The sequence below is a fragment of the Fusarium solani genome (assembly GCF_023522795.1).
Source record: "Fusarium solani strain SB1 chromosome Unknown bctg00000000, whole genome shotgun sequence".
Lineage (NCBI taxonomy): Eukaryota > Fungi > Ascomycota > Sordariomycetes > Hypocreales > Nectriaceae > Fusarium > Fusarium solani.
Window position 1 is genome coordinate 5,060,231 of NW_027072157.1, and position 27,114 is coordinate 5,087,344.

Sequence of the window (27,114 nt, forward strand, 5' to 3'; positions counted from 1 at the left end):
GATGTGTGAGGCGACGATGGAGCATACCTCGAACGTAATAATACGACGTTTATGATATCAAGTCTGAGCGGAGAGTCCATGGTAGCATTGGTGTTGGTGTTTAAATATCCATGAAGCATTGGCTGTGACTGAAAGCATTCTCCTCTCAGGGGCTGGGCATGTATAGTAACTAAATACATTGTACCCCATTCGAATACTGCAAAACTATAATTGGCCTTGTGTCTGCTATGGTTTATGGGATGGGTTGTTTATTTCGATCTATTATAGTGGAAGCATGCGTGATGCTATAGCAATAGTGGACGATTCTTGGCAGTGTCAGGGGCGTCGTTGGGCTTTTGACTGGATAAAACCTCTACTACCCGAACGATCATCTTTAGAGGATTCCGGAGTTACGAGATAAGAACAAATATTAAGATCAGACTGCTGCAATATACGGCATTGCGTTTCAATGCCGTCATGTGTTCTTTGCTTAGGTGCTGTGTGACTGATACTCTCTTTGACTGAGAAGAGAAGTGTCACCACTATCTACAGCAATGGCTACCTAAGATACAAAAAGGTTCATGGCATTGGCAGATCAGTTATGATTCCTGGCCGGCGAGCCTAACCGTATAGATGTAAGCGTCTCGTTCCTGATCATTGTCCTCGCACTTCACTGGGATCTGGGAGATGATGGCCTCCTGGACTCTGCCTGTGACATTACTGTCCTTGAAGGCTCCGGTGACCTCGTGGTGGAGGGCCTCGATGGCGCTACTCCAAGCACTCCACTGGCGGTCACCAGGAAGAAGGCGAGGGAGCCGGCGGGACTTCTAGTCCCCTTGGGCTTGGTCCTACTCGAAGCATTAGTGGTGATCTTCTTGATGCGAGGAGATGGCTGTGTACCTGATCCCCTGAGAGGTGTTGCAAGATCTCGCGACGGCGTTGTGTAACAAGACGGGCGTACCGCTTCTTTCTCTTCTTCTGTTCCAAGTCAGTTGTGCTCTAAAATTGTCAAAGTTCTATCATCTTACACTTTGCCTTCTATCGACGCCATGTTCTTTCTCGTGGCATGAGACGATTGTCTCGAATGCTTTTCCAAGTCTGATGCTGGCCAAGACAAGATCCTGTCGAACAAGACGAGGCAGAAGGTAGGCGATATCGTCATCTTCGTCGTCGGGAACCGCGCCATCTGCGGCGCGGATCCCGACGGTGTCATTAATGAAGGCATTAAGCTTCACGACGTCGAATTTATTGCCGACTAATATTCCAAGTCCACTAAGTTTATGAGTAAGTAAGTCAAGGTAGTAATAGAAATATCGTGGGACTTACTCGTCGCAAGCGTGGTCGTTGTCGTGGCAGTGGCGACACGAGGTGCTGTTAATCTGGTCCCTCATGCAGGGGAAACTGATTCGCACCACAGGGAGATCCATGTCGGCGTCAAGCAGGCGAGAATTGTTGAGGCAAATCTCACGGTATAGGCATGGCCAGCACTGGTGTGATCGGGGTGCCTCATCCCGACCACGCTGGGTCAGGAGTCGTCTTCGTGTTTGAGCCCGAAACTTGGGGTCGTCATCGATGAGACGTCTTCTCTTTCGAGAGATGGGAGCGGACATGTTGCTTGAGAGGAGTGCTGTGGGGGAAGAAGACTGTAGGAAAGCAGAGTTGTAGGCGAGGTCAGGCGAGATATGAGTTGAGGGGACAAGGGGGTGGAAAGAAGAGTATGTCGATGTGGGAGAAGAAGGTCGATGAATGTAGACGAAGGCAGAAGCCGATGAGAAGAGAGCGATTCAAGAAGAAAACGTGTTGAGAAGAGGAAGAAGAAGAGAAGGAAGTTAGCGAAAGAATAGAGTCTTATAGTTTTTGAAAGTCCATTCACTCTATTGTAGTCGTTCATGCCTATTGCATTCACTACAAAACGTCCCAAAAGGGAAGATAAAGGTGAGGGCAAACAGTTAATGGTCTGCCTAATAGTGGGTCATGATTGCTGAAAATGAATAATTTTTGATTGCTCTCTCAGATTATCAGTCATGGTGCATTCTATTGTTTCTCTATTGTCATGGCATGGCCTTGACAGTGATGCCTTGTCACTACGGGAAACGTATGTGCGGAACCCGTGCAGCTGATGGCTCACTGTATACCACCAGCAACACAGTTTTGATCGACATTCACTGCATTAAACAACCCTCATTTATCATAAACAAGTAGCATCAATCATCATTAGTTGGTTAGTAAGGATCAAGGAGACATGATGGCCTCGGTTGCTACCCCGATCCTCATCCCCACTCCGATACCGTCAAATCCGGGGGTGGCGCCTAATGGGGAAGATGCCTCGGCTCATGTCCCTCCCCCGCGAACCCAAGATCCAAGCTTCCCCCGGATAAAGTACCGACGTCAGCGATCCAAGATAAAATTGTATCAACTCTCACTTTCAATCATCTCCTGAATATCCAAGGTCCAATTTTGCCTGTATATTACACTCTCTCTGTCTTTGAGTCCACACCTAATTGAAACCTCCTCTTCCGCCCATCATGCGTGGCATCCAGATCAAAGAGTACCTCAAGGTAAATAAACACCAACACATCCAACCTTGCACCTCAAAGAACCAACTGACAGCAAAAAAGAGCCCTGATCAGCTCGTAGTATCAGACCTCCCTGATCCCACCCCCAAAGACGACGCCTACCTCATCCAGGTCCACGCCGCCGCCGCCAACTTCTTTGACATTCTCCAGATCCAGGGCAAATACCAGAACCAGCCTCGTAAGTGGCCTGCATCTCACGTAAACACACCCCTCGATAAGGATCGCGAGCTGATTATCCAAAAGCATTTCCCTGGGTTGCTGGCGCCGAGTTTGCAGGCACCGTCATCTCTGCCCCGCGCAACAATCCCAACCCCAAGTTCCCGCCCGGCTCCCGCGTCTTTGGCGCTTCACAAGGTGCTTTTGCGACTAAGCTCTGCGCCCCTGAAGAGTCACTTCTTCCCGTTCCTGATGGGTGGTCGTTCCAAGAGGCGGCAGGCTTGTTTGTCACAGCACCGACGAGCTATGGCGCCCTGGTCGTGAGAGCAGGCGTCAAGAAGGGTGATTACGTGCTCGTCCATGCTGCTGCTGGAGGTGTTGGTCTTGCAGCAGTTCAAGGTAAGAAAGCCCCTATCCAGACACCATCACGATCAGAGCTAACTATCTACTAGTGGCCAAGGCCTTTGGAGCAACCGTCATTGCCACAGCCTCAACCCAGCACAAGCTCGACATTGCCAAGTCCTTCGGCGCCGACCACGTCGTCTCCTACAACGACCCCTCGTGGCCCGCCAAGGTCAAGGCCCTGACACCCAAGTCCCGCGGCGTCGACATTGTCTACGACCCCGTAGGCCTCGTCGACCTCTCGACAAAGTGCACCGCCTGGAACGGCCGCATTCTCATTATTGGCTTCGCCGCCGGCAAGATTGAAAAGGTGGCCATGAACAAGGTCCTGCTCAAGAACATCTCCCTTGTCGGCCTGCACTGGGGCGCCTACTCGATCCACGAGAGGGAAATGATACCCAAGGTCTGGCAGGGAATCATGGACCTCGTTAAGGAGGGTAAGCTGAGAGGCACCGAGTATACAGACCAAGAGTTTGTAGGTTTGGAGAACATTGGCCCTGCCTTGAAGGCTCTAGGAGGACGCGGCACCTGGGGCAAGGTCGTCGTCAAGATACCCGAAGAGGGACAGAGCAAGCTGTAGATATATGCTTGATAGAGGATATCTTTGTTTCCATGTATAGTCGTTGAAAGAGTACTCCGTAGGCTTCAAGAGGGTTAAAATATCAATATGGCTCACCTATCCGTCTCTAACTAACGTTGGTCATCTCATCATTCAATAAGTTGTTTCCCTCTCATGTCATCATCATTGCTGTACCGCCCTAGCCATCGCCTGAAACTTGTCCAGTACGTCCTTGTCCACATTGGCTGCCCACTGCTCCTGGAACGCTGCCTCTCCGCCCACCCGGTTCACCAGGTCCTGCAGTCGCATCTTTACAAACTCGAATGCGTGAACGGTATGCACTGGGTCTTTGGCAGTCGTATTCCGTTCCGCGATAATCTTGGGGGTATCATATTCGCTCGGCTCCAGCGCTCCCCAGATGAGCGTGTCGGTGCCGTTGGCCACGCCGTCCTGTAGCTCTGAAATCACATTGATCCACATGTCGAAGTAGTCCTGAAGCTTGCCCAGGACAAGTTCCTGCATCGGCGATGGCAGCTCCAGAAGTCGTGTGAGGCCTAGCAGATACAGCTTCTGTCGCTCAATATTGTCCATGCTCGAGAGGTGTGAGAACCACTCCGAGGTGAGCCAGCCCCAGACTTGGTCCAGAGAACCCATGTTGGTCAGCATCTGGGTAAAGAGCGTGGGCTCGGCCAGCGCGAGCCGCCCTAGGATGGCAAAGTAGTCGTTCTCGGTCACCGTGCTGAGCTTGCTGACCTTTCGATTCGGTCCCGTGGTTTGGTGTGCTTCCCACGCATTGTGTAGGTTCTCAAGGAGCTTCTTCATAAACCCAATCTCAACCATGTCCTGCAGGATATACGACACTCCAGTTGAGCCACCAAGTTCCACCGCAGCTCTGATGAGGTTCTCGACGCAGATGGTGCCAAGTCGGACTTGTTCTCGGCTTCTCGAATCCAAAACGCCCGAGAGCGCGGTCAATGTCGGACGGCGTAGTCGGTCCTCCAACATGGATGCAGGAGACAGGAGGATATACGACTCAACCACACTGAGGGCCAAAGAGGCCGTCTCGCTATCGTAGTCAAGAAGCGGGAGGGCCAGCTCGGCTAGATTAACCACCTCGGGAGCCAGAGGAGCGTTGCTCTGCATGAGGATGTTGTTCCACAGCTCAAGTGACTCATCAATCAAGTGAAGATGCAAATCCGATCCCCGGCGAGCTGCTTCAGACAACAGAGGCACCATGAAATGTTGATATCGCTGAGAGCTTGGTCCCATACTCATGACAAGAGCTGCGAAAATGGACGTCACGGCCTGCTTAATCATGTATTCTTCAGCCCCAGAGTTCTCCCACACCGTAGGAAGGGCAGACATGAGCTGGTCTCCAAATTGTGACACCTGCTCTTCCATGCGCGTCACCAATATTCGAATCGACTCAAGGATTGCCAGCTTGGTCTCATCCACATCGACACTCTGCACCAGGTTGATGAGCTGCGACAGGACATCAGATGTATAGGGCAGGAATGCCTCGACGCAAAAGTCAAGTTCATCAGCGATCCAGCGTAGTTGCCGGGCCGCCGTGATTCTGACGACGAGGTCGTTGATCTCATCGTCGGGGTTGAGGAAATGGCGGTAGATCTGGTAAACTATAGGCCGGCTGGCATCATCCAGCTTGACAGGAGCCCACTGGCTCACAAGAATTGCGATCCGCCGTCGCAACACCTTGCACAACGGCCCCTGCTGTTGAGCGTCATTGACGATAGTCGAGGCTAGTACAGCATCAAAGTCAAAGACGTGGTGCACGTGAGCAGCTGCCAGGCCCATTGCTGTGTACACAGCCTCCTTTGTAGCAATGTCTGCCTGGGGATTCTGAGCACTCTGGAAGTATGACAACAGAGGGGGCACTAGCAGCTCCTTGTAGTGTGTAAGGAGATCGAGGAACAGCTTCTCGGCGCACGGCCGTACCTCCCATTCATAGGCATTTCCTTCACTCTGCTCCTGTTGTTCCCATTCCTCGGGGTCTTCTTCCCAGCCTTCCAGATCAGACTTGCGGAAGATAAGCAGGTGTGTAATAATGGAGTTAACAATCTGAACCACAAGATCAGGCTTGAGCAGTTCCGTCTTGACAAGCAGACTGGCCTGCTCCTGCTCGGCCTTGGTTTCCTGGCTTCTCCACTTGAAGGTCTGGACATGCTGGAACGCGATTCTAACGCATGCTCGGAGCAGGAGAAGACCCTTGAGAGCCAGCCTCTCCAAGACAGGGCCCTCAACCTTGGACTTGGCCGTGCCCGCCTCTGCTGGTCCTTGCCGAATGCCCCCTGACTGGTCAAAGACCTCAGCAAATTTGGCAACGAGATCCCAGTACGCATGTACCAGGGAGAGCGAGTCCGGAAGGAACGCAAAGCTAGCGGCATGCTGTTCCGCCATGTCGATGTGTAGCTTGGTGAACTGGAGGAGGTGCTTGCCAACAACATCTTGGTAGCCGGCCGGGACCGTCGAGTCGTGGCTAACGAAATTGAGCAGCTGGCCGAACTGATTTTGTGACAAAGTCCAAAAGTCCGAAACCGTCTTGTCGCCGTGGGGTCGCTCATATCCCATAATCACGAGCCGACGGAGCACCTTGAGCGCAAACAAGCTGTTGAGCATGGCAAGGTCTGCTTCATCACTTGTTCCTGCTCCACCGTTGAGAAAGCCCACCCACGCTGTGGACTTTTCGGCGTAAATTTCTGTCAGGACATGGGTGATTTCAGGCGTGACAGACTGGAGAGCAGTCTGACTCTTTCGCATCCTAGCAGTTCCCAGCTCTTTGACTACACGAAGCAGGATCTGTAGCGTGCCGTGGAGGTGTTTCTGGTTGCCATTTCGAGACGAGCGGAGCAGCTCAGTGATACTTCCCATAGCATCTGGCCATTCGGTCGGATAGTCGATCCGAACCACTTTGGCGATCACGAGGGCATTGTGTAGGGCGAGGTTTGAGTGCTCCTCGTCGATGGTGCCCTGAAACAACCGCGAGCGTATCAGGTTCTTCTCGTCTGGCTTGATGCTGTTCTTGACTTGGTTGTATAGCCTCCAATATCGATCGATGCCATTTTTAAGCTGGATTACTGCGAGGAAGCGAACTTCGGCGGCGAGAGACTTGTCGAGGTAGACGGCCTGTCAGACGGTTAGTATCTGGAGAATGAGGTCTCTGGAACCGGAATGAACTCGCCTGCAACGAGGAGTAGTAGCCCGGTTGAAGCTCCCATGATGTAAGCTGCTGACCCGCCGTCTGGCGCTGCGCATAGTCGGTCGAAGTGGCGGACTGCAGCGTCTGGTAGAGCGACTGCAGGGTCAGCGGGTTCGCATCGCCGGGAACCTCGATAGCGAAGCTCATGGTTGGAGCCGGCGGCTGCGGCTGCGGCTGCTGTCCGTGGGAGCCACAGAGGGAGGTCTTCGTAGAGGCCAGCCACGCAGGTGTTGGTCAGGAATGTCCCAAGGCGGCTTATCCTTGTGAAGAGCGGAGAGTATGAAGATGGCTTGTGGATTTTGGCTAGTCGACGATGGATGGATGTCCCAGGCAGTTGTTTGCTTTGGCGGGGTTCAGCGGATACCAACGCCTGTTTGGAAGGTGGAGGGGTAAAATACGACGGGAGGAGCCCCAGGCCACAACGACGGGAGATGGCAGGAGAGGCTTTGACCGACCATTCAGATACAAATTTTGCATTTTTGATCCTTTCAGATTATTGAGGGCTGAATATCTTGTGCTCGCTATAATGTGTAACCCTGGTTTCTTCTCCGTGTATCTGTTGTGTTTGTGCAAGACTGTTCCTTCACGAAGTACCTACTTACTTGTTTGGCCAAGCACTTCAATACTTCAGCTCAGGCATGGATTTAATGGATGGTCTGATGAACCTTTCCTGCTCAGCCTGATAATACAGCAGAGGCGTTATTCTTTACTGTCTATTGAAGCTAAAGACCGCACGTTACAAAACTTACAAATTCATGCAAATGACCTTAAATGGTCTCAACTCGGAAGATAGGGCTGTTTAACCGCTACACGAACAGTGCATAGGTTAGGCCAATGCCGATGCCGCCAGGAATAGCGGACCAGGACCCCTGCTGACAGCCCTTGGGCGCTAGACTCCAATGAGCAACGAATTCAACGACTCTACCGTCCGATCTCGACTTTTTGTATGGTCGCATCTTGAACAGACATCTTGAGCCAAGGCTACGTCACGCGCCATTGCGTCTCGAATTGGCCATGATACGCTCAAGAACCGCTCGGGCGGCTCTCACAGCCTCCGTAAAACGACCATGGACATGTCCTGCCTGCCTCTCTCGCCGCCGCCTCTACTCGCAAAACCCCGAAAAGCGCGAACCGCCTGACCACCGCAAACTCGGTCTCCAGCAAGAACTGTTCATCAGCTCTATTTACAGCCCTGGGTCTCCCATATTCCTCCCGAACGGTGCGCGGATATTCAACCGACTCGTCGACTTTCTCCGGAAACAGTACGTTCGGTATGGCTTCGAAGAAGTCATCACCCCGACCATCTACAAAAAGTCGCTGTGGGCGAAATCGGGACACTTGGAGAATTATGCGGATGACATGTACGCTGTGAGGGGGAATACGGAGCAGCCGCCTGCGGAGCATGACGGGTGCTGTGGGAGTCATCCAGAGAATCTGAAGCCTGAAGAGGAGGAAGAGGGCGATTATGGCCTGAAGCCAATGAATTGTCCTGGCCACTGTCTCATCTTTGCCTCGAAACGACACAGCTATCGAGACCTCCCCATTCGTTATGCCGACTTTAGCCCTCTCCATCGCAACGAAATCTCTGGGGCCCTCAGTGGGCTGACTCGGGTGCGACGTTTCCACCAGGACGATGGGCACATCTTTTGCCGGCCATGCCAGGTTGAGGATGAGATCAAGAAGACGCTCGACTTTGTCAAGGTCGTCTATACTGTCCTGCGGTTTGGCGCAAGCTATCGACTGGCACTCTCTACACGACCAAAGGATCACTATATCGGCACCGAGGAGGAGTGGGCACAAGCTGAGAACGCATTGAAGCGAGCGTTGGATGCGTCAGGCATGGAGTGGGGAGTCAAGGAGGGAGACGGTGCTTTCTACGGTCCGAAGATCGACATTGTTCTCACTGATTCCGACGGAAAGGAGCATCAGACGGCCACTATCCAACTGGACTTCCAGCTTCCCAAGCGATTCGAACTTGAATACCAAGCCCCAGCTCCCGAGTACGAAGCTCGAGGTGAGACAACGGAAGACCCTGCTCTTCTCGCCGAGTACGGACCTGTTCGCCCCGTCATGATCCATCGGGCTGTTTTGGGCTCTGTCGAGCGTCTCATGGCGCTTTTGATCGAAAAGTACGATGGCAAGTGGCCCTTCTGGCTCAACCCTCGCCAGGCCATCATCCTCACAGTCAACACCTCCACACCTGTCCTTGACTGGGCTGAGCATGTGCGTGACGTATTGGTTGGGCACAACAAGCAAGTCTATGACCAGCTCGAGGCGGGCACACTGCCCGGTCAGGAGAATGTCTTTCGACCGACAGGACTGGCTGTGGACGTTGACACTACAGCCCGGCCCCTGGGCGCCAAGATCAAGGAGGCCCGAACCAATGGGTACGGCCAGATTTTGGTGGTTGGAGATGAAGATGTCAAGAACAAGCATGTTGCTTTGGGCAGGGAGAGGATATCACCAGAAGATCTGCGCGAGAGGTTAAAAACCATGGTAGACACGTTTGAATAGACAGACGGGTTGCTCTCTGAGGCACTCTATAGAAATAATACACCAATCCTCTCTCCCAATAATGATTACTCCATCCCCAGAAACGACTATGGCGCGGCGCGACCCAGGTTCGCGTCTGTCCGATGTTAGGATTTTGGGTTGTTCAGCAACAACTGGAACTCGCCCCGGCGCTTAACACCTGATGTCACCCAACCCGTGCTATCGTGAAAGCCTTTATTCTTGTAGACGCGTAGTGAATTTTATACATTAACTTTGTTTTCTCTCTGCTCGCTTTAGCTTTTCCCCTTAGTTTGCAAAATCATCCTCTCGTACGCCCTGGATTGTTTGCTTGTTGATATAACGCCCTGAGACATGGTCAGCCTCCTGATCAGTGGATCATGTGGTCACATGGCAGCCAGACCTCTTGTGCTTCTCGTCAACATCGCCTCCAGCCTGCTCGATGCGATCGATAATCGTCTGCCTCTCTGAAAGCTGCTCGCGCATGTAATCCACTGTCCGCTTGAGGACCAAGCCTTCTGATCTTCCTTGACCTTCGAGGCCGGGCACCAGCTCCGTCAGGCGATCAAAGCCTTCGCGGATGGCTTGCCGGCGCTTTTGCTCTGTGTGCGTGCGCATTAGATCCAGAGTGTTCAGGAAAGGTAGATGAATGTATAGGCGCATCAGGAAGCAGCGTAGGCCTTCATACCTGATGCGATGTGGTTCTGCTTCTTTTCTTCTTCAGTGAGGCGCGGTTTCTCATCGTTGGGCACCCCGCCCTCGCCATTCGCGGCTGATTTGTTGTTTGGAGAAGACATGGCTGTGTCTAATAAAAGAAGAGCTGTAGCACAACAAAAAAGCGGTTAAAGTTATCAAAGGCGCGCGTAAATATTGAGCTGGATTCGATGTCGCATGCAAGCCTTTTTCATGCGCGTGAGTGTTAATGGAGGTTGATGACGTGCAAGGGTCCAAGTGCTGTCCCCAGATTTTCCATGTGAAAATGACACTACAGGACCCTGGTCCTTGCACGGGCAGGTTCAATCGGGCTGTTTGCATGTGGGAAGCCGTCGTTTGCATGCTGTGGTTCCTGATCTAACCTCGATACGCATCCAACCTGTGTTGGAGTCAACCAACCTACATCCAATGGTTACTGTGCATAGATTAATATTAGTACATATTATTGGACCCTTGGATTTCACATTCCCCCTGCACTTGATTTGAAGTCTACCAACCTCGGAGTAGAATAGACATGTGGGCTCAACTTTGAAGGAATATATCGACATGTGCCGTTCTTACTCCACCAACTACCTAGGTTGTATTGCCATTGAGAACTTGCATTCCATTCATTGCTCGAAAGATACCGTTTTGCAGCTGCTAGTGTCTGCAGCTGAGCTGTAATACACCTGCGAGGCCTACCCCTCGGCTGGCTGCTTACCTAGGTAGGTAGGTTGATCTGCTCGTGATTCACTTCGCGTGACATGCGAGCATCTATAAGTGCTGGTTTATCTTGTGCCTTGAATCCCTTAATCTTCTTCCGACTCTTCCCCTTCGAAATCTTCCTCGACCTGCTTAAATATCACCTTTTCCGCCATGGCCATGCATCTTCTCACCGGCAACCCCACAACGTTGTCCACGCTTCCGTCAATCTTCTCCACTAGCAACATGCCGCCAATGCCCTGGATGGCGTAGCCTCCCGCCTTGTCTGCACCCTCCCGAGTTTTGACATACGACTCAATCACATCGTCTGGAAGACCATCGGACTCGCTCAGGAAGTATACCTTGGTCTCTTCCGTGTGGCTATCGATCTGGTACCCTGGATGTCTCGCGTCCTCTCTTGGAGCAAGAACAGTGATTGCTGTCAAGACCTTGTGCATCCGCGTGTCTCTAAGGTGCTTCAGCATGCGGATGTGCTCATCTTCGCTTCGAGGTTTCTCAAGGATCCGGCCGTCCCGGGAGACGATAATGGTATCAGCGGCGATGACGAGATCAGGGTCGGGTATCGATGCAAGATGGGTCTCGAGGGCTGTGGTGTAGACGTCCATGCACTTCTGGTGGGCAGTCGCAGCTACATATTCGAAGGGACCGAACGCCGTCTTGTCCAGGTTTTCGGGTTTCGTAGACGGGAGGATCTCGAGGTTCGTGAGGCCAAACTGCACAAGGTGAGAAGATGGACGCTACCCTCCACAAGAATTATCGCGCACCTGCTGAAGCAGCGCCTTCCTGCGAGGCGACGCTGACGCAAGGATCACTCGCTTGGAGTTTAGGTGCTTGAGGATAGGAAGGTCCAGAGGAAGAGGGCCTTTGCGTAGAGGACGGAGAGGGCCACCTTTCTCTGTGGTGGACTTTTCGTAGTCAGGAGGCGGGTCGCTGGGTGTAGAGTCCGCCATGTTCTCGTCGGGGCGCAATTGTCGCTTGCGATGGATGACGGTGAAGGTCGTACAGGTCAGCACCGAGCTTCCAGGTTTAAGAATGAGGTCAATGTGGGGTTGAAGGAGAGGTAGGGAGCTTGCGAGGCGCCCCACGACCACCATCCCGCCTGTGCTGGGTTCTTAGCTTGGCCCCTCATAGCAAGCCAGCTTTATCATGCGAGCCGCCGAGTCTATGGCGGAACTGTGTAAGATACCAAGGGAAAAAGGGAATCTGGAGGACTTGCTACTTGTATATAGAAATATCGATTTCAGTGAAGAGAGCTTGTGGTAGCTCGGTGGAATTGACAGATATTTCTCTATATGCACATCATCACTTTGGTGTTTTGGAGGGTTTCATGATGAGGTTCAATTACGAGTGTAGTTCTAGCAACTTGTCTGGCAAGACACGTATTTCTGTTCCCAGAACAAAGAGATATTATTCAAATTTATAAAAGAAAAGGCACAATATTCACATTATGCATCATTATACAACTCAATATTTCCCAGCCCATCCGGTTCAGCTCAACCGTCCCGCACAGCTGGCCAAATTGTTTGCCTTGTTGCCTGATTGCTGTTTTCAGGCATGGCACAGGCCAAGCGGGTACCTCCACCATGTACCTCCTCTCACACCTCGCCCTCCCGCAGTCAGTTGCAACAAGCCAGCCCACTCATTCCCGACCTCTCCAAAATCGACTCGAGCGCCAACTCCCGGCTTTCGCAAAGGGCAGCATAGGCTTGTAATAGCCCACACGAGCTCGAATACTTACGCAACATCCTTTACAGCCCTCAAACTGCACTAAAAACCCCATTATCGGCGCGCTACACCCGGCCACGAGCCTCCCAAACACTGTCCTATTTGACGCGACCATTGGACCAGCACGCGTCAAAATCCACACCAGCGCCGTCGCAGCGACCTTGACCCCGGGCCCTGCGAACTCCCATTGTGCGCCGACAAATTCTGCTGGCAAAAGATACTGCATAAGTTTGTGATGCGCCTGGTCCGGCGACCGTAGCGACTACAGCCAGGATGGACAGCAAGCGCAAGGCCAATGGGGCCGCATCGGGGGAAACCGACGACCGAGCTGCGAAGCGTCGCAAACTTGCTGTAAGCCCGTCTAGATGCCTCTTGCGAACCTGCTTTCGATGAATTGTGCAACGCAGCCATGTTTGAGGTGGTTGTTACTTCGCACTGCCATGACGCGCCTGCATCGATATTCACCTCTCTGCACTTGAATTGGTGACTGACATGGAGTCTGCCACAGGATGAATTTGACCTTTCGAAGGGCGAAACCCGAGAATCGACCACCGCATATGGCATGGCATTTTTGGAACAGCTGCGCAGGACTGCAGACAAAGGGTATACCGGCCTATTTCGTCACTGAGGCCTTGATATACTAACCTGTTCCTATAGGGGCCGTCTTGTCGCAACCTACTTTGAAAAGCTACCAGCGCGCAACGGCAACGCAGAGTACTACAAACGAACCCGCATGCCCATCTCATTGGAATTGATCGAGAAGAAACTGAACAACGGCGAATTCGAGACCCTCGCCGAACTTGAGAGCTACTTCAAGAGGATGATCTCCAATGCAAAGGAGTTCTATCCTCGGTCATCTACCACCTTCGACGACGCGGAACGAATCAGAAAGGCACTCAGCAACTACATGACCAAGACAAATCCTGCATACCACCAGCGTGGCTACCAAGCCATGCCCACTCCTCTTCCGCCAGAGGATGGAGAGGCCGACCAGGAAGAGGACGCTGAAGGAGAAGAGGGTAATGATGAAGCTATAGATGCGGAAGATGACGAGCAAGATGAAAAAGAGGAAGAAAAGGAGGAAGAAGAAGAAGAAGAGGAAGAGGAGCCAAGCTCAAGGAGGCGGACCATCACTCTCAAGCGTCGTGGGCCTGCGGCCCGTACGCCTAGGCGAGCATCTACCAGAGTCAAGGAGACGCCAAAGCCGGTTGCGCCTCCAGCCAAGCCTGATCATCAGTACGAGGACGTGCCCTACAAGGGCCTCAATTTCCAGCAAGCACAGGAGAAGATTGTCGAGGAGCTTCTCCGATACCAAGATCCTGAGTAAGTCCGCAACTAACTGCCCTGTACCCCTGTGTCTCTAACATTTCCAGGTACGAGGATGCCTATTTTGAGGCGTTTATCAACCTACCACCTCGTGCTCTGAAAGATTATTATAAGATAATCACAGATCCTCTCTCGATCAGAAAGCTGCAGAAGATGGTCAAGGGTGCGCAAAACCGCGGCGAGGCGACTGGCATTAGCGAGTTCAAGACATGGAACGCTTTTGAGGAGAAGTCGAAGCTTCTTTGGACCAACGCTTTCTATTACAACGAAGAGGGAAGTGAAATCTATGCCCTAGCCCAGGAACTCAAGGTTGGTTGGATCCGATTCTCACATATGACAAAACCTGACCATTTCGATAGGACTTCTTCCTAGATCAGCTCAAGCAGGCCCAAGCTGTTGTGGCAGAGCCTTCGCAAGCAAAGATCAAACTCAAAGTCGGCCAGTCTACAGATACCCCAACACCGTCGGGTAAGAAGATAACGATTCACGTTGGTGGCCAACGGGACTCTGCGGATACGCCTGCTTCAGCCCAGCCAACAGATGCTACAACTAACGGCCAGAGCGTCAATGGAACGGCTCGTACGTCGACTCCCGCAGTACCAAATGTGCAGCTGGATAAGGCCAGAAGCGTCTCGGCTTCTGTTCCCTCCCCAAGCCCATCTGTACAGCCAGCACTCAAGGCGGAGGAGGTCGCAAGTGCATCACCCGCTGGCATCCCAAGACAACCTAGCGTAGCCTCGGGGCAAGCAACACCGGCGCCAGGTGTAGCTCCTGTTCCCGCACCCGCGCCCGCGCCCGCGCCTGTTGCGCAGCCCCCGCCAGTTCAACATAACCCCCTTGTTAATGGCTACATGGAGCAGAAGCACTTCCGTCGTCCTGGTAAAGGTATGATTGGCCGAATCTTACTTGAGAGAGCTACAGTTACTGACAACTATCAGGTCTCGATGATGCTCTGATCGAAAGCGTGAGGATACAGGCTCATCCGGCCTTTCAATCACACAGCCCTACTGTGGCAACTGTCAAGCCAAGTCCCACTGAGATGCAGCAGTCAGCCACAGTTAACCTGCCTCCTCATCTGACCCGCATCCTTGTTGTCCCAGCGATACCGGATCACTTGCAGAACAGGCAATACAGCCTCTGGACGCTTGTAAACAAGCAACCCCTGAAGCCTACCCACCACCCGGTCCCAGGCCAACAACCCAACGAGCGCGCCTTTGAGGCCATGCTACACCCTGGGGTTAACGTGGTGGAGGCGCACCTCATCGCCGCCATCCCGCGAAACGAGCGGGTGCCCGGCGGCCCCGAGGTCGAACTGGAAGTGTTCACTATCTTCATCAACGTGCTGCGGAACTAGGCGGTCCCCAACATCAAGCTGGAGCTTTGTAAGACCGAGAAGGCGGTAGGGTCGGCTATAGGACCACCTCCCCTCCCCTCCCTTAATCTGGTGAGGAGCCATGTCACTAGGGGACATTGGTGATTCCTGCCAATGAATGGAATGGAATATGGTATCGGAAACAGGGACGGTGTTGAGGGGGTATAGGAAATTCTTTTTTTGTTTTTCGAAGCGGTCCTGGAATATAGGGTTTATAGGGTATATTCATATGCTGCTGCTTCGTTATGTGCAATCTTAAATTGTATGTGTCCAATGGCTGGTTGTGCAAGAAAAGTTGCGATATTCCTACTCTATCCATGGTATCTCAAATCAGACCCCGTTCCAAGCGCCACGCAAAGCCATGCCAGTAATCCACGCTGCTCATCCGCTCATTTGGCCCGGTATCCCATTCTGTTCCGCTAGCCGGGCGCCGGCCGCTGCTTCAACTGCACCAAGTGCTTGAGACCAGTCTGGATGCCCATAAACTTCCGCAACTTGGGGTCGTACCAGCCCAGGACGTAAACTGCCATGCATGCTGTCTTTCCCTTGAGCTCGACGACTCCATCAACTCTGATGCATCCCCTGTTCGGGGACGTCTTTGTGGGCTTCCAGTTTCGGGCAAAGGTGAGAGATGCAGCCTGGATGGCGGCTTGGATGCGAGGGTCAAACTGTGTCTCGCTGCCAAAAAGTGTACCAATGATATCGCCGTTGCCAGTAGGGAAAGATCCATGGGGAGGTCGCTCAGACTGTCCAACCACTCTGACAGTCTGATTCCTAGGGCCGGCTGGGGGGAACCCACCCTGTCCCTTGAATCGCTCGAGGGGCCCCGGATGGAATGTCGGCTCCGGAGGGACGGGGTCACTAAAACCAAGAGCTCTTGTGAAGTCTTGAAATCCTTGCTTTGCAAGAAAGCTAATAAACGTCCAACATGTCAATGCCACAGCCTTGGGGTAGAGAACCTTGGCGAGGTGGTTTGCGGCGGTTGAATCGATGGGCCGATCGCCCCAAAAGATGCCCTCCTCATCAATGATGATTCTATAGTGAAATGATAAGTAACGAGTCACATTTGAGTTTTCAAGTCATGCTTACCCGGAGATGTAGTGCTTCGGCGGAGGAGCAGGCGGATAGATGATATCCAACCAGAGCTTTCTGACTGTGATTGCCCCGCCACCAAGAAGTCTGACAAATGCAGGGTTCTTCTCAACCCCCCTCTTGATCTCGTCCGCAAGACCGACTGCGATGCGTTAGAATGTGCAAGTTTCTGTAGTGTAGTTCTGGGTACTAACACTTGATCTCCTTCTGAAGCTTCGTATCCTGATTGACCTTGACAAACATCTCCCACTCTGGGTCGGAGCCCCGGTAAGGGGGTTGCTTAACCTCTTCGGTCGTAAAAGGGAAGGGTAGGAATAATATGGGTTCGTCCTCCTCGGCCATGTTCTGCACCTCTTCCTTTTCCTTATCCGACATGGCTTCCCATTCTGCGTCGGCCCAGTCGAGGAGAGGGTCAAAAACGACAGCCATGAATATTTGCCAACAGGCATAGAAGACGACGGTCGTAAAAAGGGCGCGGCTGTAGTCCGTCAGTTTTCCATCCACATCAATTGTATGAGTATTGCATACCCGAGTCGTCTTCGGAAACTCGGACCGTAGGAAGGTTTCGGTTTGGCAAAGTAGACGGGGACGCCGGCTGGAGGCTTTTGTCGACGCCATGGTAGGAAGGATATTTGTCTTGTCAGAGGCCGAATCTGACGGGTGACGATTCGTTGTGTTGGAATAGTCGAGATGGCTGCTCGGCGCAGCACGGCTTGTAGAGCCAACATGCTGCCTCTGGCCTGGCCTAGGGTCAGGCACTAAATAAAATACAGGCTAAAGAGAAAAGAAAAATGCCGCGCTCGCCGTGTAGAAAAGAACCTCAAGGAGTGAAATGCATTGTGAGGGTGGCGATAGTAGCGATGGTGATGTCGAAATGCCGGCGTCGGCTTGATGCAAGCCGTTGAGGCGCAAGATGGACCGTGCAGATACTTATACACACTGTCAATTTTAGGCGCTTTCAACTGCCTAATGCCAAACATCGCACTGTATGACGGAACAACTCCACGCCGCGATCCCGACACGTGCATGCATCCCCAGACTCTCCGTGCCTGGAGCTTGCGACACCTCCAGCTATCTCAGCCTGGCTCCCATCAACAAAGCTTCATCAACACACGCCGAAAATGAAGCTCACCATTGGGCTCAGTGTAGCCCTCGCCAGCTTTGCCGCTGCAGCTCAGCAGGCCGCCGAGCAGGCCGCCCGCGTCTACATCCTACGCGGTTCGCATCCCGTGGAGCCAACTACGAGTCTCACCCCGAGCGAAGCCCGTCTTATCCTGCAGCAACGACTCGCTCCCGAGGGCGACGGTCCATCATTTCGCGACATCCCCGCCAGCGCCGATAAGGAGCGAATTGTCTCTTTGATCAACAAATACGGCAAGGCCTCCGCGCCATTGTTTACAAAGGAACAGAATGCGACGCCCCAGCAGCTTGTTGTTGTGGTTGAGGGAATGCCAACCTTCGAGTACGAATCGTTCTTTGGCTGGATCTTCCACACCGAGCCCGACTTTACCGTTTCCAAGAGCCAGGAGAAGATTGGGCAGAACAACTTTTACGATCTCGCCATCGCCAAGAAGCATGGTTGCCCCCTGAGCAAGGTCGTCAGCAAGGAGGGAAGCTGCTGGAATGAACAGTCGACTGTCGCTACCTACGACAGGTCTCAGGTACATATCCTGTGATCATATGCCATCTCGAAATGCTTATCTAACGTTGCGCACAGGATGCTGACCACCCAGTTACCTTCCTGGGTGAGCTCCCCAAACTCCAGAAGCTTGCCGAGTCCGGCGAGATGGAGACCACCTTGGTTTTCCTTCCCCAGGGCTCTGATGCGACGGAATCCGAAGAACAACAGGAGCTGCGACGTCGACAGGCCGAGACCGTTATGACCTCGGTGGAGGATGCTGTCGAGTCGGCCGCCGAAACCTCGTCGGTTGCCGAGAACCCCATCTTCTCCTCGATCCCCTCCATTGTGCCCTCCTGCTTCACGTCTGAGGATAGCTGCATCCAGGGCACTGCCAACTGCTCTGGCCATGGGTTCTGCCAGAACAGATACGCCAAGCGAGATGGTTCTTCTGATGGCAAGGATGCTTGCTTCAGCTGCCACTGCCTGGGCACAGTTAGCGAGAGCGGCAGCGTCACCCACTGGGCTGGCGGCGCATGCTCCAAGAAGGACATCAGTGTCCAGTTCTGGCTCTTTGCCGGTTTCACCATCTCCATGGTCGTCATTCTGTACCTGGCTATCGGCATGCTGTTCAGCGTTGGTGAGGAGAAGCTTCCCGGTGTGATTGGAGCTGGTGTGTCCAAGTCCAAGTAAGATGGCTTCGCTGGAGCGAGGCAGAACTGCTTCGTGGGGTAACTATTGTCGGATCGTTGGGAGTTGTATAAGCCGGCTAATGGAGTTTCACAACATAATAACTCCGGGGCGGCATGTACCATCATATGGTGTATTTGATATATGGGCGTCATAAAGGCTAGGAGCTTGTCTTAGGCCTCGATAATAGAGGCTTCTTTTGTTAGAATGCGTTTCAATTTTCTCCAGTATGGTTGCTAGAGTGCGTGTCAGCGGACCTTGGTGAGGATTAGTTGAGTCATGAAATTGTTACCCTCTTAAGCGTCAATCCATCGCGCCTGATGATATCCAATCACAGATGTTTGAGGCATGTTCTTGACGATGCCTGTCCAAGCAGCATAATATTGGCACATAAGGCTAGGACGCCCAACAATTTCTCGGCCCACGACTGGCTAATCTAGAAGGGCCTCAAGCTCATTCTTGAGCCTATACCCACCTCACGAGGCAAAGTCTCAACACCAGATGTGAGCAAGATGTCGTGGCCTCAAGCTGAGGCTTCAACATGGTAGAATTTTTCCACCTCTGATCCTGCAGCTCAGTTTGTCAGTCTATCACATTATCATCCTTTATACCAACAACCAGAACGTCGCCGCCCCTGGTCCAACCTCCGTCGATAACGGCCAAGTGCCGGTGACCCGAGCTGAACACGAAACGCCTAGGCACCAACTCTAACAGGCTCTAATGGATGACGTTCATTGTCCATCAATGAGGCCAAAGCTGGCGCGTCATTCGTAAGATACGGCCTTTATCCAAGTCTCCGGTTCTTCTCAGTCGAGCAACGTCTCAGGATAAGCCTCAGCTAAGGGTGGTTGGTGCGACCAATACCGGCGGCTCCTGAATCCCGGCCCCACACGGCGTTCGTTTAGTCAGCCGGAACGGACTTTATGCGCTCAAGATAAACTCCGCCTCACGTCCATGCCCAAGAACCATCTGACAACTCTTAAGAAGAGGCCAGGAGGTTTCCCTACTTCCCAAAAAGTCCGCCGGACTTGTTCCTCCCTTGAGAACCTGCGCCGCTTCTTTCGGATTGGCTTATGTACCGCTGAAGCGCTTCTACTCCCGGCCGAGATGATGTCGACAGCCGCCGCTGACAGGCCCAAGCCCGCGACGGCTAAATGGGGAGCCGCCTGCTCTCAGTGTGCAACCGCAAAGGCGAAATGCATCCGCTCAAACAGTGCTCCCGGGGCCAAGTGCGACAGGTGAGTCGGATACCCACTCTCTTTTCTCTTTCCGCTCCCGTCGGCCGGTCATCATCAAAAACTCGTGTCACCGATGCCGAACGAGCCGTGTTATCGGGGTGTAAGTGCCGGGTCCACCGGAGCTGCCCCCGGGCATCGCCCCATATCTTTATCAAGAGCCGCGGTAGAAATCTTGACTGACACATGCTTGTAGATGCGAGAGATTGGTCAAAGTTTGCACAGAGCAGGTTCATCGACCTCGAAAGAAGAGACAACCAAAGCCTTCGTAGGTTGCCCCTGACATTGAGCCGTCTGGGGATGATGAGAACCCTAGTCGACTACTGTTACACAAGCAAGGACTGATCTTTATCGTTTAGGCGAACGGCTCAGATTGAAGAGCGGCTGAATGGGCTGGTTAATCTGCTCAAAGCCTCAGGGGGTCTGACGAATGCGGATCTGGCGACAGATACAACATGCATCCCGACTGAAGCAGATCCTGCCGTCTCCAACCAACAGAAGCCATCATCAAAATCTTCAGACGCTTCTTTTGCACCTGGATCTAGTCCATGGGCTATTCCTGATACCTACAACTCCTACGCCCCACCCCAATGCATCTGTAGGCCTGCATCTGGGGATGCGCCTCCTCCACCTGCTTCGGATGAGGTACTCTTAAACATATACAGAAACGAGCTACTGGCGCTCCATCCCTTTGTCGTGATTCCACGAAATGTCACAGCAGCGAGACTCAAGGCCACCCGGCCATTTCTCATGTCAGCCATCAGGATGGTCACGTCCTTCCGAAGTCTAAGGTCGATGCGGGCTCAGATGTACTATCTCATGCGGCACATCGCAGACCACATGCTCATCCGTTCGGAGCGATCTCTCGACTTGCTTATGGGGATCATTGTCATAGCAGCTTGGTATCAATACCACTGCTTCATGCACGCTCAGTTGAACAACCTAATCGCTATGGCTGTAACGCTTGTCGGCGAGCTGGGCCTCCACCGTAACCCAACAGTACTCGAGCGGACGAACTTGATGGTTGTGAAACCTTTTCAACCCGAGCGACGAACAAATGAAGAAAGAAGGGCCCTCCTGGGTGTCTGGTTCTTGTCATCAGCGTAAGGCGTCCTTCCTTGCAAAGACTGGACTCGCTTCTAACCCGAGCTAGGATGTCACTCGGATTCTCTCGAATAGAGTCAATGCGATATACAAAGTATATTCAAGAATGTCTAGGGGTTCTGGAGCGAGAAAAAGAGTACCCTACAGATACACGCCTCGTCTATCTTGTCCGCATTCAACATCTGACGGAGCGAATTTCCCAGCTCAACTCTCCCGACGACCCCGCAGAAGAGGTTGCAGGCCTACCAACAGCACCGTTATCCGCCTATGTCTCTGCGTTTCAGGGGGAACTTGACCGTATACGAAACGGACTACCCCCGGAGCTGAAAGACGACCGTCAGTATACTTGCTCATCTCAGAAGAACCGTATAAGCTGACTCTTCTAGGAATCATATGTACTTTCATAAACACAGCTGCCCTGAGACTCTATGAGCCACCAGTATTAGACGCCCCTCGTATCATATCCATGTCCGAGTCGCTCACCTCTCCCACGTTGGGAGCCGCCTCAGCCCTCGATATTTTTTACCAGTCTAGAAATGCTCTAAAGCAATGGTTTGATAACTGGCTCGCGATCCCTATTTCTGAGTATTACTGCCAGACAACGCCAGTAGCTGCTCAAATTGTCTACGCCCTCACTGCACTCGGCAGATGGGCTAAATTCACAGTGCCCATCACACTAACCGGTCCGAAGACGCCAATGCCGCACGACACGAGTGCGGACAACCCGAACGTGGAACTGTTCAAAGCGGACTCCGAGTACTCAGCGAGTCTAAGTTCAAGGAAGGCTACACCTGCTGGTTCCACACCCGGTCATGAGAATGATCCAACAGAGTGCAACCAGATTGTTCTACGGGAGGGAACCGATCCAAGGCTACCCGCTGCTGTGGCATCTCTTCGGTCACAGATACAGACCCAACCTGGCCTGTCCTTGGATGTGTCAGGGATTCTTACAGGTGTCTGCTCCCGATTCGAGGAGGCAAACGCAACGTTTCAGGTTGCGTCAACCGAGCCCGGTGCTTCGGATCACAATCTGTGGAGTATGAGTGCTATCAAAATTCGCATCACCAGGGCAAAATTGGAGCGTTGGGCTGAGATCGTGGCTGCTGGCACTGAAGCGCTCAAGATACAGGATGAGGAGAGCCGAGACACAGACATGGAGGACAACAGCAACAACAACAGTGAGACCGGAAAGGCACCCATGGACGGAACAGATGCGTTCATTGGTGGGGATATGCAAGCAGATGTGCTTCAGATGCAAAATTGGAATGGCGGAACGCCATGGACAACTGAGATGTTGCAGGGTGTGGACCCGTCGGTGTGGTTTGACGGATATCTTGACTGGGGCGCGGTTATTATGAACTCGATGGGAAACTTGGAGCAATGACGATGAGGAATTGGTTAAATGGTCCGAGGGATAACATCATTCACCTTAATCTACTACTGTATCGACTCAATACATTGATTAGAGCCGATGGGTTCTGGCACCCTTGCCAGCCTCTTTTCATCTCTGAGCTCTCCCACAGTCAAGCAGTTAAGGTCTCTAATAATACGACTCTGGCTTGCATCAGGCTAACAAACAGGCTTTTTACAGGGGTTAAGAAACCCACTGGCTTAAATTATATATACTTTATTTTTAATAAATAAATTTTTATATTATCTTTGTTTTTATTAAATATTTTTACTTACCCAATTATAAAAGCCTAAAAATTAAGGTTTTTAATCTAAAATACTCGTTATTTACAGGGGGTGGCTGGGCTTGGGGGGAGTTTGACGTCATTGTGCTATTGAGGCTTAGGGTATAAGCTTCAGTTGTTCTACGACTGTCTCATTTCTGTTGTGTTCACAACACACTGCCTGGACCTTATTCGAGTTTTACTAATGCCCAGCCTCCCACCCACATGGTAATAGATCGAGTGGAACTAACACATGTTTCTTGTTCGGGTTTCTGTTTCTCAGTGATTGGTTACACCGCCTGCGCGCGGTGTGATATGTTTCATGATGCGGTACGCTCCATGACAGAATATCCGCTTGCACGAATTATTCCCGTTCCCAAGGTCTCCCGAAAAGAAGATTTTTAGGTTGGGCTGAGGGTATTAATGGAGGATACGCAACTATTATAAGAAGCTCGAAATCGCCAAGTTCCCTGTCCCTCTCCATCGCATCCTAGGCTATTCACCTACCTATCGAATGCGTAAGTTGGAGCCAGTCGCAGGGGTAGGGGTTTGTCTGAGTGACCTGCACGCCGTTAGACTTGACCGGCTGAGATTGGAGGTACGTACCTTAGGTAGTTACAACAAGAAAGCAAACAGGAAACCTAGTAAAAGGGGCATAGGGTACTCCCTTGACTTGTGTGCCAAACTCACCGACAGTGAGTCTGGCGGGTTCCGCATAGCCCATAAGAGAACGGGCAGGATCCTTCCGCAACATCGCTCTACTCTCTTCAAATTCCTAGACTCGGAGATTGGATCAATTAACCTTATGATTTTTTTGTATTTGCCATAAGTGAGCTTCATCTCCTACAATCGTATTGATTACGTCCTAGGTAGTTGCCTTACTGGCCCTATACTACCATCGGTGAGTCTGGACGTGTCGTGTCGGGCCTCACATTTGCTGACGGGCACATGACAGCCCTTTTCAGCCTCGTTTTCGCGTCCCTCTACCATGCAGCCTAAAGGGCCTTGGGCGCCTAACGGCTGCCTCCTTGCCAGTTGTCCACCTTCTTCATCCTTTCGGCCCCGAGCTCGTCTCCTTGCTAACACGAAAAGGCGACCCAGCTGCGCCTCCAACGACTCCCCCTCCTTTTCGGGAGCTCCCGCCTCGTCGAAAGGTAGTATGGGTCTGGATCTGTGTGAGTGGAATTACATGACATGCGTAACGCTGTGGGCATGATCCTTGTTGTGTATACATACTGACGGCTTCCCAGTGTTATTGTGGGCGTGGAGGGATGAAGGTTTCTGTCGATCCATGCCCCGACTGCGGCATACCCAGATGCCCCAACTGCAAGACTCAACGACTCAACGTACGCGGTGCCCAAGTTACTTCTCAGCAAGACATCCCGTCTGAGGACTGAATCGGCTGGTTCTTCAGCGGAAGTATTTTGAGCTCGAAAAGGTCCGTCATTAAGTGTGTTTGTGTGTGCGAGGGGGTGATAGACAAAAGTTGAGGGGTCAAGGAAAAATGATATTGGGGATGTAAATTTGGTGCTAACAATGGACCACTCTTGCTCTTGCGTGAGCCCGAACTGTTTGTTGTGCCGATAGTGATGGTTGACTTGGATGATTATTAACAGAGATAGTCTAGGTCGCAAAGCCGAAGAAGGGCGAGCTATGCAGCCAAACACTGAAGGGGAGCGGCGAAGAGAGAACAAAGAAGCACAGAAACCACGAAATCCCCTCAAGCACCCTGCCTTCCGTGGCTATGTCGAACGGTTCGAGCGGTGGACGACTGCCACTCTTGAGTGGGTTGACTGGTTTGAGCCAGACGAGTGGAGGAAACGGCTCGCCAGCACGGCCAAGATCTCTCCTACGATCGAAAATAAGCCATTCGTCGAAGCCCTAAGGGGAAACGGAATTGAAATCGATGACATCCCCTGCTTCATCCAACCTTCCAGGAGTTCGGCTCGCTGGGACCGTCGCGTGTCGCAAATCGAAAGATTCTGCGCTGGTGGCGAATTCGTCCTCCAGAACGCTATCGCGGGGGATCCAGAGAGATCTGAGGTGACCGGAACACAGGAGCCAGAAGCATGGGTTTCTGACCGAAACTGGGTTGACGAGGCTCTTGTTGGTCCCCGACCCGACTACCCACGAATCCTCGACAACAAAAAGCTCTACCTGGTTTTGCAGAAGAAGGTGCGTAAAACACAAAGCTTGCCTCGAAAATTTGTTTGCAACTGACCGTTTTATTGATATCAGCGCTTCCCTGAAGGTTCCCAAGACGACGTTGTTGGACCCCCACGACGGATGTAGGCTTCATGACCCCGGTCTTCCTAAAGTTGCATGGCAGGAGGATGCTGACCATTGTAGCTACATCAAGAACCCGAATGGAGCAAGTGTGGTTGCCATGATAAAAACAACACCGGCTTCACAGGTAGAGGGCTTTCGTAACCTCTTTGCCGACTACATCACCCCAACACCAGAACCCAAGTTCATATTAAGAGAGTCTGTGAGTAGACATATATAGCCTGCCCCGATCGCCTCATATACTGACACTTTTTATTTAATAGCCCTGGTGGGGTGGTTGTTTCGTTATCTCCTTCAATGTCCCTTACTACGGCATCAGCACTCGGGACCTCCAGGACTGCCGGACCATATCGAACGGCGGGAAGCGGCTCCGAAACCGTCACGACCTTGACTTCCTGCACCTTCAAGATCATGAGCCATCTGAAGATGAGAGATCTTCCTTTCACGATCATGCCATTTTGCATGAAGTTGTTTATTCTCTCACAGTAACGGGCAAAAGTGACAAGTATTGGACCGCGGCGTGCTTGGACGATCATGTCTTTTACGAGGAGTCCAATTTGGAATCGGACGAAGAAACCTTGGAATTGGATGGGAAATCAGATCCCATTCTCGTCCAGGCGGAAGGCGACCTCACCAAGTCGCCGAGAGCCTATGCGGTTGCGGCACTCAAGATTGCTCTCGACAAGATTGTTGAGCACCACGGGAACGTACAAGACTGGTTCAAAGCCAGCTTTTATCTCCATGTAAGTTTGTCTTTTCGAGTATCTACAGGTCAGGTACACAGAGGTGGCTGTCGGATAAGTCGTACACATTGCGGTTGTTGGTTGACTGACATTGCTGGCCATGATAGACTTCCGACGCAGAAGACGGCTCTCCAGGCAATATCTCAGCCAAGGAAATGGATACTTGGTTAGAAAAGTTCCCCAAAACTCTCAACCATGTGGCTCATTCGACCTCCAGCCTGGTCACAAAGCTGGATCACTTTTTGGAGAAGGATGTCATTCTCGGCCCGGATGCACTGCCTCAAGGCGTTCTATGGCAAAGCCTGCAGAACGATGCGAATGCCTTGCGGTCTCTACTTGGAATCAAGCAGTACAGAGACGACCTATGTGGCATTGAGGGTGAGCTCAAGCAGTTGGAGATTGCGTACGAGGGAGTGAGGCGGAAGGTGAGTCACTCAGTGCTCATTGAAGGATCTAAACTGACCCCCAATGTAGAGGAAAAACGATAACGAGGGCGAACAACAGATCATAACGAAGCAAGTTCACCGAATTGCCATTGCTGCATTTGTAAGTTGGATCGTCTTCGTCGGGTAATAGAAGCCACAGACTAAGCACTACAGGTCTTTGCGATACCGAACACGGTGGCCCAGCTCTACTCTGCCATGCCAGACATGGGTTATTCGGCATCCTGGCCCTCGTACGTGGCCATGGTTATGGTCTGCGTTCTGATGGGCGCTGCTGTGGCCATGTACCTGTCCAGGCAGTACTGGCAGCAAGTGCGGCGATGGTTTGAGCATGTGGTTGCATTTCTATCGGAGACCTTCCGAGCCCTGCGGCGCCATGAGTGACTCCTATGAGCAACTCAAACTCCTCATGTTTCTCACCCTCTTGAGAGTTGTATCTTGTTTTATTGCTGGAGTTTACGAGTATCTTGGCGAACTGAAATTATACCCTGGGTGAAAGGCATGGGATTCATGGCTGCGTTTACAGTAGATAAACTGAATAGTGCATTGTTAGTCTATGTGATACCCAAAATTGATTGTTAATGACAATGAATCCATATCAGATGGCCAGCTTCACCCGTGACCACCCGCAGGACAAGGCGACTGCATTGCCAAGGACCGTTGAGCCTCTATTGGGCCTGACAGGGCTTCGGGCATCAAAATGAGGGGAAGGGGTGTAAGGATTCCAAATCCTTGGGCCGTTGTCTTTTATCGTCAGGCAACTGCACCCGAAACTCCATAACGTGGGCTTGGAGATGGTCATGTTCGAGATATGACACGTTGTCAACCTCGAGGCGGGATGACACAAGGGCTGCATGAAGGGGAAGGAGCATGATAATGAGGGAGTATTTCTTCACCGGGAAAATCGTGAGCCAATCGCCGTGGTAGCCCTGCCAAAGCCTACTCTTTACCGGCACCAATCGTGCGGCTGGACAACGCACCACGCATGGCA

General features: G+C 52.2%; 11 protein-coding genes across 11 annotated transcripts; 6 read left to right on the forward strand and 5 right to left on the reverse strand.

Moving 5' to 3' along the window:
* Positions 1-578: 578 nt before the first annotated feature.
* MRS44_001595 (uncharacterized protein) lies at positions 579-1,589 on the reverse strand (the record flags this gene model as incomplete). The annotated part of the gene is made up of 4 exons (XM_065623757.1): positions 579-806; positions 880-957; positions 1,008-1,251; positions 1,306-1,589. 4 exons carry the CDS (start codon positions 1,587-1,589, stop codon positions 579-581), a joined length of 834 nt encoding a protein of 277 aa, XP_065480180.1.
* Positions 1,590-2,504: 915 nt separating this feature from the next.
* MRS44_001596 (uncharacterized protein) lies at positions 2,505-3,693 on the forward strand (the record flags this gene model as incomplete). The annotated part of the gene is made up of 4 exons (XM_046274863.2): positions 2,505-2,537; positions 2,598-2,733; positions 2,799-3,110; positions 3,164-3,693. The coding sequence occupies 4 exons, from the start codon at positions 2,505-2,507 to the stop codon at positions 3,691-3,693; spliced, it is 1,011 nt and encodes a 336-aa protein (XP_046138137.1).
* A 162-nt stretch (positions 3,694-3,855) lies between these two features.
* On the reverse strand, positions 3,856-7,845 carry MRS44_001597 (uncharacterized protein; the record flags this gene model as incomplete). Its single annotated transcript, XM_065623758.1, has 3 exons — positions 3,856-6,816; positions 6,858-7,143; positions 7,706-7,845. The coding sequence occupies 3 exons, from the start codon at positions 7,843-7,845 to the stop codon at positions 3,856-3,858; spliced, it is 3,387 nt and encodes a 1,128-aa protein (XP_065480181.1).
* Positions 7,846-7,903: 58 nt separating this feature from the next.
* MRS44_001598 (uncharacterized protein) lies at positions 7,904-9,403 on the forward strand (the record flags this gene model as incomplete). Its single annotated transcript, XM_065623759.1, has 1 exon — positions 7,904-9,403. One exon carries the CDS (start codon positions 7,904-7,906, stop codon positions 9,401-9,403), a length of 1,500 nt encoding a protein of 499 aa, XP_065480182.1.
* Positions 9,404-9,778: 375 nt separating this feature from the next.
* MRS44_001599 (uncharacterized protein) lies at positions 9,779-10,197 on the reverse strand (the record flags this gene model as incomplete). Its single annotated transcript, XM_046274862.2, has 2 exons — positions 9,779-10,002; positions 10,089-10,197. 2 exons carry the CDS (start codon positions 10,195-10,197, stop codon positions 9,779-9,781), a joined length of 333 nt encoding a protein of 110 aa, XP_046138134.1.
* A 705-nt stretch (positions 10,198-10,902) lies between these two features.
* Positions 10,903-11,766, reverse strand: MRS44_001600 (uncharacterized protein; the record flags this gene model as incomplete). The annotated part of the gene is made up of 2 exons (XM_046274861.2): positions 10,903-11,529; positions 11,581-11,766. The coding sequence occupies 2 exons, from the start codon at positions 11,764-11,766 to the stop codon at positions 10,903-10,905; spliced, it is 813 nt and encodes a 270-aa protein (XP_046138133.2).
* Positions 11,767-12,814: 1,048 nt separating this feature from the next.
* On the forward strand, positions 12,815-15,221 carry MRS44_001601 (uncharacterized protein; the record flags this gene model as incomplete). The annotated part of the gene is made up of 6 exons (XM_046274860.2): positions 12,815-12,892; positions 13,050-13,144; positions 13,199-13,864; positions 13,915-14,176; positions 14,227-14,752; positions 14,806-15,221. The coding sequence occupies 6 exons, from the start codon at positions 12,815-12,817 to the stop codon at positions 15,219-15,221; spliced, it is 2,043 nt and encodes a 680-aa protein (XP_046138132.2).
* A 437-nt stretch (positions 15,222-15,658) lies between these two features.
* MRS44_001602 (uncharacterized protein) lies at positions 15,659-17,059 on the reverse strand (the record flags this gene model as incomplete). Its single annotated transcript, XM_046274859.2, has 4 exons — positions 15,659-16,274; positions 16,329-16,473; positions 16,526-16,809; positions 16,860-17,059. The coding sequence occupies 4 exons, from the start codon at positions 17,057-17,059 to the stop codon at positions 15,659-15,661; spliced, it is 1,245 nt and encodes a 414-aa protein (XP_046138131.2).
* A 393-nt stretch (positions 17,060-17,452) lies between these two features.
* Positions 17,453-18,642, forward strand: MRS44_001603 (uncharacterized protein; the record flags this gene model as incomplete). Its single annotated transcript, XM_065623760.1, has 2 exons — positions 17,453-17,992; positions 18,049-18,642. 2 exons carry the CDS (start codon positions 17,453-17,455, stop codon positions 18,640-18,642), a joined length of 1,134 nt encoding a protein of 377 aa, XP_065480183.1.
* A 951-nt stretch (positions 18,643-19,593) lies between these two features.
* On the forward strand, positions 19,594-22,362 carry MRS44_001604 (uncharacterized protein; the record flags this gene model as incomplete). Its single annotated transcript, XM_065623761.1, has 5 exons — positions 19,594-19,877; positions 20,071-20,142; positions 20,234-20,977; positions 21,028-21,314; positions 21,365-22,362. The coding sequence occupies 5 exons, from the start codon at positions 19,594-19,596 to the stop codon at positions 22,360-22,362; spliced, it is 2,385 nt and encodes a 794-aa protein (XP_065480184.1).
* A 1,942-nt stretch (positions 22,363-24,304) lies between these two features.
* Positions 24,305-26,507, forward strand: MRS44_001605 (uncharacterized protein; the record flags this gene model as incomplete). Its single annotated transcript, XM_065623762.1, has 7 exons — positions 24,305-24,826; positions 24,890-24,939; positions 25,001-25,139; positions 25,201-25,680; positions 25,788-26,105; positions 26,155-26,226; positions 26,280-26,507. 7 exons carry the CDS (start codon positions 24,305-24,307, stop codon positions 26,505-26,507), a joined length of 1,809 nt encoding a protein of 602 aa, XP_065480185.1.
* Between the last annotated feature and the right edge of the window lie 607 nt (positions 26,508-27,114).